The sequence below is a fragment of the Candidozyma haemuli genome (genome assembly GCF_002926055.2).
Source record: "Candidozyma haemuli strain B11899 chromosome Unknown F_2014730914, whole genome shotgun sequence".
In the NCBI taxonomy this organism is placed as follows: domain Eukaryota; kingdom Fungi; phylum Ascomycota; class Pichiomycetes; order Serinales; family Metschnikowiaceae; genus Candidozyma; species Candidozyma haemuli.
In genome coordinates this window covers 126,380-141,261 of record NW_020289912.1, presented here as the reverse complement: position 1 = coordinate 141,261, position 14,882 = coordinate 126,380, and the positions used below count along the sequence as shown (strand labels likewise).

General features: G+C 46.5%; 4 protein-coding genes across 4 annotated transcripts; 2 read left to right on the top strand and 2 right to left on the bottom strand. All coding sequences in view use genetic code 12, as the record gives it.

Moving 5' to 3' along the window:
- Window positions 1-591: 591 nt before the first annotated feature.
- Window positions 592-2,151, bottom strand: CXQ85_003764 (uncharacterized protein; the record flags this gene model as incomplete). The annotated part of the gene is made up of 1 exon (XM_025487398.1): window positions 592-2,151. One exon carries the CDS (start codon window positions 2,149-2,151, stop codon window positions 592-594), a length of 1,560 nt encoding a protein of 519 aa, XP_025344414.1.
- A 1,540-nt stretch (window positions 2,152-3,691) lies between these two features.
- Window positions 3,692-4,141, bottom strand: CXQ85_003763 (uncharacterized protein; the record flags this gene model as incomplete). Its single annotated transcript, XM_025487397.1, has 1 exon — window positions 3,692-4,141. The coding sequence occupies one exon, from the start codon at window positions 4,139-4,141 to the stop codon at window positions 3,692-3,694; it is 450 nt and encodes a 149-aa protein (XP_025344413.1).
- A 2,146-nt stretch (window positions 4,142-6,287) lies between these two features.
- On the top strand, window positions 6,288-12,643 carry CXQ85_003762 (uncharacterized protein; the record flags this gene model as incomplete). The annotated part of the gene is made up of 2 exons (XM_025487396.1): window positions 6,288-6,306; window positions 6,333-12,643. The coding sequence occupies 2 exons, from the start codon at window positions 6,288-6,290 to the stop codon at window positions 12,641-12,643; spliced, it is 6,330 nt and encodes a 2,109-aa protein (XP_025344412.1).
- Window positions 12,644-13,571: 928 nt separating this feature from the next.
- CXQ85_003761 (uncharacterized protein) lies at window positions 13,572-14,432 on the top strand (the record flags this gene model as incomplete). The annotated part of the gene is made up of 1 exon (XM_025487395.1): window positions 13,572-14,432. One exon carries the CDS (start codon window positions 13,572-13,574, stop codon window positions 14,430-14,432), a length of 861 nt encoding a protein of 286 aa, XP_025344411.1.
- Between the last annotated feature and the right edge of the window lie 450 nt (window positions 14,433-14,882).

Here is a 14,882-nt window from a genome sequence, read left to right as displayed (position 1 = left end):
CATGGCTGCCGTAACGGCGCCGGTTTCTTGGGCGCCGAGTCACTTCGCTTTCTGATTGGAAAACGGCTACTCGCTATAACCTTCTTTTTGCCTCCTTCGACGTTGCTCAGTATAAAGAAGGTTTCTAAAATTGACAGAGCTTACTCTTCTTGGCATTTGCTTTAAAAGGTTTTTCACTACGTTCCTTCGTTTTTGTGAATCGCAACTACAAACTTTGACAAAGTCCCTACAAGCTGAAGACTAGGCAAACGGCCTTTCCTCGTTACGGCTCAAGCAATCTAATCCCGGGCGGATAAAAAGTGCTTGGAAGCTTCCTCGTCAAAGTTCGCCTCATGTATTCGTCTAAGCATATTCTGTTTTGGGGCATTACGGGTTTGTGTAACTTTCTGGTGGGGGGATATCGTACCATGTTACGCAACCTTCAATTTCCTACTTTGGAGGCTTTTCGTAACAAGGTTTTAAGATGCAAAATGTCTTAAAGTATTGTTTGACGCTGATGCACGGTTAGGCTTCAGGAAACTGTGAAGCATCATGAGAGCCATCATGAAATTTTATTGAAATCGTACTGTCGACCGTGCATTCGTAACATAACTACAACCTATAGACGAAGTAAGGGTTCTTGTCACCCATCTTGAGGAGCTCTTCGTCCGTCATTCCATCAAACTCACCACTCTCAATGGCTCTCTTTTTCTTAGCATTACTCCACCTAAGGTTAAGTATACCACACAGTAATGCCACAGCACCTAACCCAACAAACCCGAGCGTCAAGCCATGGCCCATTACGTAACGAGGGCTGTCTTGATCACGGTAAAAGTTGGACACAAATGCACCACTGAAGTTACCCAACCCGATCTGGAACCCAATGCCAATAGCTCTCTTATATGTACCAGCTAAGTTATTGGAGTTCCAGACAATGGAAACTGAGGTAGCAGGGTATAACCCAATGGCGCAGATGTAAATACCGACGTATATACCCTGAGGATTAACTCTAGGGTCAAGTGAAATACACACCACGAATCCCACAATCATGCAAATGTAGTTAAACACAAGGAAGGGTGTTCTAAGTCCAGTCCAATCAGATAAGAAGGCCTCCACAACACTCAATATTGCTGCCAACACGTAGATAGGAACACTTAGCAATTGAGCAGTAGTAGCGGTATAGCCCAAGTTTCTGATAATCGTTGGAGTGAAGAGCGAGATACCATAAAGTGGGAGAAGGATACCCATATGGGAAAAGAGTCTGAACCAGCAGTTTGGATCCTTAAAAACTGCCCAGAGGAATTTGCGGTCACTCGAGGTGTCTTCACCTTTTGGTGCATTTGGATGTGTCTTGACATCGTTGGTCAGGTTGTGAACATTCCATTGAACGAATTCACGTTCTCTTTCTGTCAAGAACGCTGCATTCTTTGGGTACCTAGGAAACCACCAGAAGGAAAGTATGCCAAACAAGAAGGTGAAGATACCTTCAAGAATAAAGATCCACCTCCATCCTTCGTAGCCACCAACACCGTCCATCTGAGAAATACCAGCAGCCAAGAGACCCGAAAAGGCACCTGCAATGGAACCAGCCGAGAAAAACACCGCTTGACGAACAAGCAACTCGGTCTTCTTATAGTACATGGACAAAATGTAAGAGATACCGGGGAACAAAGCTGCCTCGAACACACCTAAAAGCGCTCTAGTGGCCATGAGCTGGGAATAGTTGTTCACTGTACCCATACAAGCCGCAACAGCACCGAAAAGAACAACCGTAAGTGGAACAAAGATATTGGGCTTCCATCTTTTCAAGATCATGTTGGACGGAATCTCCATCGCCGCATAGAAGATGAAGAAGATGGTGAGGCATAGGTTATACTGGTTACCCTCTAGGTTCAAGTCCTCTGCAAGGCCCTCGATTTTGGCATTTCCAATGTTTCCTCGGTCAAGAAAGCTTAGAAGGTATAAGATAGTGAATATGGGGAGTAGCCTGAGGTCAAGCTTTCGAAGAAGCTTCTTTCTGTCGATATCAGGAAACGAGTCTGTGGTCAGTAGTTCTGCGGTCAGAACAGAATCAGGGTCCTCGAATCTGGGCTTTTCCACGGAGTCCCGAAACCTAAGATCCGGTTCTTCCAGCGGCTGGACGTATTCTATCGTGCCCTTCTCTGGAGACATTGCAAAAAAAAGGCCACTACCAGATCATAATTCGACACCCTGACACGCTTTTATAAAACGTCCACTTTTGATAACCGCCCCGCCGCCACACCACCTCTTTGTGTAACTGCCACCACCTGAGACCCAGCGATGGTAAGCGGAATCCGCCTTACTCAACTTGGCATCCCCCACAGATAACAAGGCAAAAGAGTAACCGCAGACGACCATTCTCGGCGACTCCTCCGAAAAACTACACCACTGAAACGCAACAAAGCCCCAAGGGGCCCGGAAGAATTCATGGCGCCGTTCTTGGCCCCGAGATGGAACTTGTTTTGTATGGGCGCACCCAGTTTTCATCCATTTTTGGCGGCTTCTTATCAAGAATATTGCCTCATCAGCTCTGCAAGAAAAAAAATAGCGCCTTATGGACAATGTGAAATCGGAACGTTCAGAGTACATATACACACTGGCAAGTTGAAACGGCCCCACTTTTGAAGTGAAAAAAATGCCGAACGGCACTCCAACTTGGCGCTGTTATCTGGGGAAGATATGGGTTCCTTATAAGATGCTGCAGGGTCTCGCTTAAAAGGTGCCACATAGATAATACGTCAGATCCACCACAAAAAGAAAGAAAAAAAAAAAAAAAAAGAAGCCAACATTGAAAAAAAAAAGAAAGCCCTCCATAGATATCTGGAAACTCCATATCTACACTGGCTACGGCTTTTTTTTTTGACAAGAACAGCATATATTTGACTATAATGGCCGGCTATACACCTCCCGTCTTGGCACAACGAACTTACTCTTGAGCAGGCTCGTTGACCTCGTATCCCTTGCCTGGGGGAGCAGTGTAGACTGGCTGGCCACCGTTACCCTTGTTTGGCTGGCCTACAGGAGTAACCTCAGTAGGAGCGTTTGGGTCGTTCCAGTCGACTGGGACCTTGATGGCAGCGGCGACAGCGAAGATAGCGAGCAATGGAGTGAATAATTGCATGATTATGATGGTTTGGATGATGATGAAAAGGTAATGAATTAGTGGATTTTGGTCAGACTTATATACCACTTTTTTTGGGGCAACCTTTGGTGGCCTTCAGTTACTTCTGGCTGCGCCATTCCCGGGGAGTTGTAGATCCCACGCAAATCTGTTCCTTCGGACCTCTCCGGGGCTGTATGGAACCAACAAGGTATGTATATGTTTGATGATCCAATGTGAGGTTCTCTAGGCCGTTTGTAGAAGAATTGTGGTTTATTTGGTTGTCATGAAGTGGATGGAGTGAGCTGGTGAGGCCATTGCCTGGTAGAACTTGAACTACATGGACTTGCAACTTTTTCTACAGATACGGGTCTTGCTGAAGGCTGCATTACCGCTGCTTCACCATCCCTTCAGTAGACTACATCCATCGGCTAAGCATTAACCAGGGCAGATCAGTCGCTTGACCTAACCTGGCACGATCAACGTTTCGCTTCGCCCCATAACCCGTTATAACATGGTCGTCTATTATTTGCCTACTTGCTTGGCACCCCCTAATCGCTTAGCAACCACTAGGGATCCAACCCCTAACCGCTAATTGCTGATCTTCTTCAACTCGGTCATCACCTCCGGCTTCAACACCGTCTGGTCCAAGCCAGCCTCCTTGATCTTCTTCAATGCAAAACCAACGTGCTCAGAGAAGCCCAAATGAGCAAAAGCAAATGCAACATATGCCCAGACGTTGGCTGAGTCCTCGTTGATGAAGGTACTCAACTTCAAGTACCAGAGCACTCTGATGGCCTTGGACCAATCCTCTTCAGCCAAAGCAGCCTCCACCTCGGAGAATGCAGATGCAGTGTTGCTATCACGGCCATTCACAGGGGCCTTGGTGGCGCCGCTTTCGAAGGAGGTATCGAATTCACAAGGCTGCTTCTTGTTGGGGGCAATCTTCTTTCCTGCAGGCAAGGGGTCAGGTCTAGCCTTGACATTGCCTGGGACGCCCTGGTTGATTTGAGCTTTGAAGTTATCGGGAACAATGGACATTGGTGGGTTGTAGTGGATGCTGCTTGCTGGAGTAGAAGAAGTTGGATGGAAAATGAGCGGTGGCTGCCAGAAAAGCGTGACTTGGGTCACGTGATCAAGTAGCTAGTTGCTGGAAACACCTTCAACGCTTTTCACCGGTTGCCAGCGACCGCTGGGGGTAATAAAAATATATATAGGCGAAGAATGCCCAAAAAACGGTACATCTCTTATCTTACGTATCTACCCACAGTTGTTGCATTGCTGGGTGCTCACTGACCAAGTGCGGTGCTTTGCAACCAGAAGAAGCACCAACCCTGTCCAACCAACTCTACTGAAACCTCTACCCGTGCAAACCTTACTACAAAAAGCAACAAAATCCCAAGTTCGTGCTTACACCGCTTCCTTCCCCAAACCTTCTTTGTATGCCCCTCCCCCACAGTAGTGTAACCAACTAGAGCACCCACTACCATCCATGGCTTGTCCTCTATTAGCCCTTGTCCAGTGTCCTGCAAGGGGTCCTGGTTGTTACCATTATCATCCAGCTCCAAAGAAGCCCCAGGGCCGGTGAACCATGAATCTACTCTACCATCAACACATCCATGGGTCATATACCCGAGGCTGAAGTTATCTCCCGTATCTCCTAGACGAGCGAAAAAATTTTCTTAGACTCTCCCAGACATTACACTTTAAACCAAGACACATCGTAAGTACACACAAAAAGGTGATAAAACCTAGTGCAAGACAATGCAAAAGAAATAAACTTTTTTGACGAGACGATGACTCCCCTATCCAGAACCCCTTCTTCATTCGTTGACCGCAAACATGGCCATGGCGGCGATTCTACCGTCAGCGCTTCTACGCCCTAAAAAACAGCCGAGGTACATGTAAGCGAGGGAGGACCCAGAAGGAGGTGTGGAACATACCAACACAAAATGAAACAAAAAAAAAAAAAAAACCTCAAACCTCCAACTTCACCTGCCCAGCTTAGTCAGAGTCACAAATCCCAGACCAGTATTAGTCAGGTTAATTCCAGGGGATTAAGATCTATTGTTGGCCAGCCGTACCAGAACATCAAATCGGAACCAGGTCCGCGGTTGGGAGCACCCAAAGACGCACCATTACGGCGAGATCCCTTACGTATGATGATCAGTGTCACAAAAAAAGAAGAAAGAAAAAGAACGAAGCAGAAAAAGAGCAGAAAGAGCAAGAACGTCTCCAGAACCGAGGCTCTTTCATTGTCCCATTACACAAGCTCAGTTTGTGAACAAAGTGCGATGCGACATCACTGAAAAAGCATAATAGCATAAAGCCAATCCAACCAACCACTGGCCACGCCCAGCCTCTCCAAACCACCACAAACCCTCCCAACCAAATCGGTTGCGATATTCGATCTGTGGTTAAGAACCCAGTCTACCATTCCTTCCCTCCCCACTTCTTCCCTGGCTTCCCTTTCATCCAGCCTCGTCTTTGGCTCTGCCATGGGTTTCTTTTTCTGCGCGCCATCAGCTGGGGCGGGAGGGCGCAGAAGCGAAAAGGCGCACCGCCCTGGACAAGATGGGTTGTGAAGGAAGAAGAAGTTTGGGGTGGACTTGGCGATGAACTTCGTCTTTGTCTTTGTCTTTGTGGATAAAAGCAATTGAGGAAATAAGAAAGTTCAGTGCATGAAAGGAAAGCTTGAGTTTCCCATGAAGGTATTTCCTATTGTGGCACCTTTTTCCCAAAAGCAAGGGTCTTTAGCCGTTATGCGCGAGTGGCATGCAGATGCAAGCGAACATGGATCACGAATCAATGGTTGATTCGGCTCCACGCCTTGGACAAGAACTGGAGTGAATGGGCTGGGTTTGGTCAGTATAATGGTTCTAGAAGATTGTGGGAAGGCTTTTGCTGGGGTGTGTTAGCTCCGGCGGCCATGCTTTGTCAGCATGTTCGCTTCATTGGCTGCAAAACTCGCGGACCTAGCCGCTGTCAAGTACTAAGAAACAACTACGGCAGTACCTGTAGCACGGCTTATATTTACGATGCCTTGGTTGGTTGGTGAGGGGAGGCCCGGCCGCAAGCCTTGTTTTGGACACTTTATCTAGCGTCATGATTCCTCTACTTTTTTTTTCTAGACAAGTCCTTTTTTTTTTGTTTGGTTTCTTTGGCTAAGCCAAAATGGCATCCTTCCATGCTTTCTTACTTGCAGTGTCCCTCTGCGCCCATTGGGCTTTAGCCATCACCGTCTCAGAAAACGCCATTCAGTCTGCCGCTGGCTTCACTGTCCCGGATTTTCTCGAGATCAACTCGGGTGTTTTCCTCAGTTTACTCGACTCCAACCTGGTAGATATCAATGGGCCTCTCCAGAACAATGGTGAGTTCCATGTCTACAGTTCTGGCCTGTCTGCTGCTTCCTTTAACCACGTTGGTGGTCTGTTTACAAACAAAGGCCTTTTCGCCTTCAATTCCTTGGACTCGACTTCCTCCTCCACTTTTACCAGTAAAGGTACCCCAGACTTTCTCAATTCGGGTGACATGTTCGTTGGTATCAGCCAGCGGTCAGGTACTTCGCCCATTACCATCACCTCCACGTCCAGCTGGATCAACACTGGACGTATTCGTTTCGCCCAGCAGCGAGGTGACCCTTCAGAATTGGCCTTTACCAACTACATGGGCCCTTTAACGAACTACGGAACTATCTGCCTTGACAGACTCATCTGGAAGACCAATGAAAACGTCGTCGGCTCAGGATGTATCAACATTGGTGCCTCTTCCACCTTACTGTACCAGTCAGACAAGTACGACGTTTTACCGCAGCAGACGGTGTACTTATCGAGCTCTTCTTCGGTGATTTCTATTGAAGGCTTGTCGTTCTTTACCAACAGTTTCCTTGACTTAACCGTGGTTGGTTTCGGTGGCTCCAACTCCATCACCACCAGTCAGACTTTTAGAACCTGGAGTTACAGCGGTGATACTTTGACGCTTACTCTTGCACTTGGTTCAAAGCTTCGTTTCAAAATCGGAGAAGGCTACGATCCGAAGAAGTTCACGGGTGGCAGTATTTTCGGCAGTAACCACATTGAGTACTCTGGTGCTTACCCTGGCAAGGTCCCACTGAACTGTATCTGTCCAACGTTCCCTCCACCAAGAACCACTTTCCCTTCAACATCGCTGTCCTCCTCAACCAGAAGCTCCTCAAGCTCCTCAAGCTCCTCAAGTTCTGTTAGAAGCTCATCCTCCACAGTTTCTTCTACTGTGACGTCTTCGAGTGCCTCGAGCTCCAGCTCATCCCTGGTATCCACTCCAGCGACCCTGACGACTCCAACTGCTGTACCTTCAAGCTCTCTGCCTTCGAGCCTGCTGTCTTCGAGCCTGCTGTCTTCGAGCCTGCTGTCTTCGAGCCCTACTACCCCTCGGAGCTCAAGCACTGTGGCTAGTTCGTCATCCTCCATTGCAAGCTCGTCTTCCCCTTCAAGCTCGTCTTCCCTTTCAAGCTCATCCTCCATTGCAAGCTCATCGTCTATTGCAAGCTCATCACTGGTGCCTTCCAGCTCCTGGAGCTCACTGTCTTCGGTGGCTTCTCTGTCTTCGGTGGCTTCTCTGTCTTCGGTGGCTTCTCTGTCTTCGGTGGCTTCTCTGTCCTCAGTCGTCAGCTCATCCTCATCGATTCCACCAAGCTCCAGCTCTGCTCCACCAAGTTCCAGTTTTGTTCCTCCAAGCTCTTCAGCTGCTCCACTGAGTTCTTTAGCTGCTCCACTGAGTTCTTCAATTGCTTCCCTGAGCTCGGCTTCAAGTGTTGCTCCATCATCAAGCTCTGAAGTGGCTCCTAGCTCTTCAGCTGTTTCCAGTTCCAGCTCTTCTGTCCCTCCACTGTCTTCCGAACCGGTTCAGGCTCTGTCTGCCGAGCCTTCGCCTTCCTTGGTTACATCAACAGTCACTTCAGTTACGACTTCGACCACCACAAGCACTCTTTCAAGCTCACTGGAGGTGATTGAACAGTCTCTGCTGAATGAGCCTTCTGAACCTCCTGCTCCAAGCAGTTCTGAGGCACCTGAAGTGACTGAGCTGGCCTCGAGCATTTCTGAACTGGAGCCCACTTCTTCAAGTGAACAATCATCTGAAGAGGTTCCTGAGCCATCTGTTACTGAATCGTTGGAATCCTCGTCTGTTTCAGAGCCAGAGAGCATCACAAGCTCTGAGGAACTGAGTGAATTGTCCCAGAACATTGCACCAACCTCTTCTGCTGAGGCTTCCACGATTGAAGAGTCTTCAGTAGTAGGTTCTTCGACTGAAACTGAGTCTTCCACGGAAACTGAGTCTTCCACTGAAACTGAATCTTCCACTGAAACTGAATCTTCCACCGAGATTGCGTCTTCAGAAACTGAGTCTTCCACGGAAATTGAAACTTCTACAGAGCCTGAACCTTCCACGGGAATTGAGTCCTCAGAAACTGAATTTTCGTCAATAATTGAGTCTTCCTCAGGAATTGAATCTTCCACAGAAACTGATTCTTCGTCAACGATTTTGTCTTCCTCAACCACTCAATCTTCGTCAGCAATTGAGTCTTCCATGGAAATTGCGTCTTCCACAGAAGTTGAATCTCCCACAGAAAGTGAGTCTTCAGAAACTGAACCTTCGACAGAGACTGAATCAGTTATTGAGACTGAGTCAATCACTGAAACCGAGTCTTCCATAGAAACTGAGTCTTCTTCTGAGACTGAATCATCTGTGGAAACACCTGAGGAAACTCAATCATCTGTTGAAACACCCTTTGAAGTTGAATCAACCACTACTGAATCAGCAGTCGAGACGGAATCAACAACCGAAGTTGAGTCAGCTACCGAGCCAGAATTAACAAGTCAGACTGAATCTTCTGTGGAGACCGAATCATCTGTGGAGACTGAATCTTCAACGGAGGCTGAACCAAGCAGTGAAACTGAATCAGTATCTGAGACTGAGTTAGCAAGTAAGATTGAATCAAGTACTGAAACTGAATCAAGTACTGAAACTGAATCAAGCATTGAATCTGAGTCTTCTGTCGAAACTGAGTCTTCTGTCGAAACTGAATCATCTGTCGAAACTGAAATAACCATTGAAACGGAAACAGCTACTGAAACAGAAACAGCTACCGAGACCAAGACGGAATCGTCTGTTGAATCTGATCCATCGACTTCCTCCGAGACTTCTGAAACTCCTGAGCCTTCAGCCTTTGAATCGTCCGCTGACCCTGAACCTTCAAGTGATCCTGAGTCAACCACTGAATCTTCCACAGTTTCTGAACCTGAAGCAACCTCAGAGTCTTCTGAATATTCTGAATCTACCGAACTGGAAACCTCCTCGGAGTTGCCTACGTCTTCTGATTTGACAACTTCCGATTCCTTGGCATCGTCTACCTCATCGACTGAAGATGAGCCTACCGAGGTTCCTGAACCAGCTTCTTCCGAGCCATTGTCTTCCTCGGAAGCTGCTGAAACTGATACATCTTCTAGTGAAGTTTCTGAGACGCCAGAAGCCTCCCAGTCATTGTCTGAATCGGAGAACGAAGTAACTGAAACTTCAAGCGAGGAAGAATCACTGACTTCTATTACAGAGGTTCTGTCTGAAACTACTTCATCAGAAATCTCATCAGAATCCTCTTTGCTTCCATCTCCTACTTTGGATAGTTCTCAGGCCGAAGAGACCAGCACAGTTACTGAAGGATTACCTCTGTCTGATTCAATTGAGACCCTGGAAGCCCTGGAGACCACTGAAGAAGCTTCAAGTACTGAGGTTCAAGCTACTGAGACTTCTTTGGAAGAAGTCACCTCATCTTTGGAGGAGGAGTCTTCAGTTGATGCTTCTACGTCTGTTCCAGAGACTTCATCTACAGAAGTGGAAAGTACTACCTCTGAGTTGCCTCCTGCTGAACCCTCTTCAGAAGAGACTGTTTCTGATACTGAAACCACTACTTCGGAGCTTGAAGAGCCTCTGAGTTCCACAGAAGACCCAGAAACTCCAGGACCAACTTCTTCTGATGAAACTACTTCTTCTGGTGAAACTACTTCTTCTGAGTCCTTGGGGGCCAGTGAGCCTACTGATGCTACATCTTCTGTTCCCGAAGAAAGCAGTGAAGACATTCCTTCTCTTACTGAAGCAGTGACAGAGTCTACTTCTACTGAAGTGACAACTGAATTGACTACTGAGGTAAATGAAGAGGTTACTTCTACTGAGGTAAATGAAGAGGTTACTTCTACTGAAGTAAACGAAGAGTCTTCTTCTACTCAACTGAATGAAGAGGTTACTTCTACTCAACTGACAGAAGAGACTAGTTCTACCGAAGTAAATGAAGATTCTGCTTTCTCTGAGGTGAATCAAGAGTCTACGTCGACTGAGGTGAGTCAGGAGACTATTTCTTCTACTGAGTTGAATGAGGAGACGACCACTGAAGTAAATGAAGAGGCTACTTCTACTGCAACTTCTACTGAAGTTATTGAAGAGGCTACTTCTACTGAGACGATTCAAGAGTCTAGCTCTACTGAACTGGTTGAAGAGAATAGTTCCACTGAACTGATTGAGGAGACTACTTCTACTGATCTGATTGAGGAGACTACTTCTACTGAACCAATTGAAGAGACCAGCTCTACTGAAGTGAATGAAGAGACCAGCAGCGAGCCTGCCAGCGAGCCTACCAGCGAAGTCGAGCCAACCTCTTCCGAAGTTGCTGTTTCAACTACTGAGGAGACTGAAACAACTACTACTCTGGTTCCAGCATTGAACTCTGCAGTTGATACTACTACTCCTTCTGCTGATATTACTGATACCCCTGATGCTACTACTAATTCTGCTGATGCTACTACTGATTCCATTGAGTCTGCTACTGATTCTTCTGGTATTACCGAAACTGCTTCCACTGATGCTACTACTGAATTTGATTCTTCAAGCTCCTCTACAGAATCTACTCCTGAGACTACAGCTACTGAGTCTAATGATGGTCTGAATGAAGCTCCTCTGACTTCCCAGAAGGAAATCACCTCCCAGGATAATGATTCAACTACCATTGAAGAACCAGTGAGTACCAGTATTGCTGCTGAATCTTTTCTTGAACCAACCACTGTGGAAGAGACGCTGGAGCCTGAGGTGACTTCTTCTGGCCTGATTGTCGATCCTGAGAGTGTGACTTCGAATGAAGCTGAATCTACTGATTTGCCTGAACCAAACAACACTGAGTCTCCTACTGGAGCCCTGGAGTCTTCTGCTTACATTGCTGTTCCTTCTGAAATAGCTTCAAAATCAGCCACTGAACCTACTTCCATTGGAAACGGCGAGCCTTCCAGCTCAGACGCTGCTGTTCCTGAAGATCCTTCTACCGTCGCTTCCTCAACTTTCTTGAACGAGAACAGCTCCACCGACTTCGTTCCTGGCGAATTCACGAGTGATTCTACTGATGCTACTGAAGCTACTGAAACTGGCAAAGCAGCTGCTGGCTCTTCTACTAATGAGGTGGATACTGATTTCTCTGCCAGTACTGCTGAAACAAGACCTACTGAGGACAACATTACTCCAGAAAGCTCTACCATCGCTGAAGGTCAATCAGCTTCAACCACTGTGGACGATGCCAGCTTTGTTTCTACTGAGCCACCCGCTGAAGAGGCCACTGGTTCTGTGATTACTTCTACGGACACTTCACCTCAAGAAACTGGAAATGCTGCAAACAGCTCACCAGCAGACGAAGTAAGCAGCTCAAGCGACTTTGATACTAGTGTTACTACAGCGGCTGTTGAATCTTTGAAATCTCCTGGAGCCCACTCTGAGCATGAGTCTTCTGAGACTGAACAGCCAATTGCCAGTGAAGACGCCGTCTCTTCTTCTACTTCCATACCCAGCTCTACCAGCACAGCTGCTCAAGACGGTTCTGAAGAGCACCTTACGAATACTGCTGCCGACCCAGAGCAAACAGCTTCTACTGTTCTTTCTACAAATGACGAAGTCTATTCTTCCGCAGGTCTGAACCCTGCCTTCTCAGCATCAGGTAAGCCTTCTGAGGGAGCTAACTCTAATGGAAACCCTCCACAAGTCACCTCTGTGGCTTCCTCGTCTCCATCTACTGAAGACGCTAAACAGTCAACTGCTCCAGCCACTTCTGACGCTCAAAATGCTCCTGAAGCTTCTGCTAACCACAACTCAGCGCCAACTAGCGTGGCTGGCGTTCCATTCACAGTAACAGACGATGCATCTCCAACCCAGGCACCAGAAGCACTGTCAGCTGTGACCATCAAAGATGCTGCTTCCCAAAAATCCATCACGAATAACGAATCGTTGCCTTCTGGGGACGCTACTAGTACCAACCCAGACAACAAAACCCCACATCCTACAACTTTGGCATCTGAATCGACAGGCACTTCTGGTTCCACAGCTTCATCCTACTCCCAAAGCAACTCGCTTTCTACCAGCTATAGAAACCTGCCTCGTCCTTCTGGCGCCACATCGATTGTGGAGGAAGCAGGCGCTTCCAAGAGAAGTATCCATGCTTCTTGGTTCCTTTTACTTCTTGCTTTCCATCTTTACTAAATGGTATTCGATTATAGATTTTGATGCTTTTTCGTTAGATATTCCCGTCTCCGGGCAAAAAATACATCCTTTAATAGATAATGGTTTTGATAAATTGCCTTGTAGTAGTCTCTGATTGTATCTGGTTCAAAAGAGCCTCGGTCCCTGGGAAAGTCTTGGCTTGCTAAGCATTTCACCAGGAACATCAAGAAAAAGAAAAAGAAAATAAAACCGTTCATACAATGGAAAGTGTGGTTTTACTGGGTGAAAAAAAAGAAAAAAAAAAGTTCAAATCGATGTTTCATGCATTGCAGCCAAGAGCATTGGTAGATATCAACGAATTGATCCCATTTGAGCACCACAGAAGCTATAAACCAACAATTAACTTTCGGATTTATAGAAGAAATATTGATTGTTTCAGGAACATGAATATGCCATTGTTTGTAGACCTAAATGTCTCTTTGACATGTTCAAGCAAATACGGATGAAAACGGACCCAAAGAAGAAGTCTCCAGTTACCTGGCTATCCATTAAGGCAGCTTCTTACATATCTTTTTCTCCCGACTCAATTCCAAGACTAAATGAAATATCCAGTTATTCATCAAAACTACTGGCAATCATATTCTCCACAGTGTGGTGACTGAGTTACTGGGCTCTGACTCGCTCCATATGTGACTTCTCACATACTTAACCGACCACCGAAACCCACAACGACACAACCAAAAAGCACCATAAAAAGATAAACCCACCAAGTCAAATTTCTGGTTCTATATCTCCCCTTCAATTTCCTCAAGTCTTTTTTTTTTTTTTTTTTTTTTTTAACAAGGCTAAAACTAACCAGGAGTCCTCCCACATACCCTTGCATAATCTTATGCAACAAGTATACATATAACGTTAGACGAGTGCTGCGAACCACCCGTTTTTCAAAAACCAACCACTTGTTCTTTCCATGAGAGACATCCAGGACAGGATTCTCGGCGCCTTCTCGTACGAAAAGTACGTTGCAGGCCAGCGCTGCCGTGAGGGCAACTTGACTGAAGTGTACTTGCGGTACTTGTACGAGGATAGGAACCTTGAACGGGAGGATTATGCTGACTTTAAGACCACCATTAAGGATGTGTTTGATCGGGGCATGTGTCTTATTTCAATTGACTTCGAGGCCCTTGAAGGCACTAATAAGATAACAGAGGTTGGGGTGTCTGTTTATGATCCGTGGAATAGCAAGGGGGGACTCTTGCCTTTCATTCAGCTGGTGCACGTTATTATCAGGGAGAACCAGCACTTGTACAACCGAAACTATGTTCCTAACCACAAGGAGAACTTCAATGGCGGCAGGAGCTTGGTGATGGGCTTGCAGGAGGTGGCAGACTCGATTCTGAAACTTATTGCCCGGAACTCGTTCCAGGAGCTGCCTCCTGGTCTGGGTGTATGTATAGTGGGCCATGGTTTGACGAACGACTTGAAATGGCTCCAGCAGATGGGTGTTGATATTGGCAATGCTGACACTATCGATACTCAGGAGTTGCTCTGCTACACCCATGGACACAAGAAAGCCAGCTTGGAGCACGCTCTTAGGCTCGTCAGACAGCCCTTTGCTTTCTTGCACAATGCTGGAAACGACGCTTACTACACGTTGTTGCTTTGTCTCTGTTTATCTGACCCTTTTTACAGAGTACAGAGTCAGATTGACCAACCGGAGAGGATGGAGTACTTCAAGTGTCGCCAGCCAAACCAGGACACGAATGTAAGTCTGTTCTTCAATGGAGACGAATATCAGTTTCAAAAGTACCTCACGAACCAGCCCATCTAGGCGTTGGGCTGGTGCTGGACATTCTGTATGAAGCAAAGAAAGGGAGAGAATTGCTACAGCCAGTTTTACTCTACAGATAGTTCAGATATTATGTATGTTAACGAAAAGTATCAACATTTTTTTGGAGTGGTTGAGAATGGCGGACTGACTTGTATTGCGATAAGCGTATGTGTTGGCCAATAATGCAGTTTGTGTAATCATGAACGCATTCCATCAAACCCCATTCCCGTAACTTTTAAAATCAACAAAAAAAAGAAAGATAAGCAAACCTAGGGTAAAGCCATTTCTGGCTACGTGTTTGAATATTCGAGTATGCAAATAGTCAAAGGTGTATTTGACCGGTAGAACATCCACACAGAGGAAGCCTAGCAAACCGTTGAAATTTCCATCATTTCGATAATCAGTCCCAATAAAGGTCGCCTTTCTTTATGGCAGGAAGGCAGCATATGC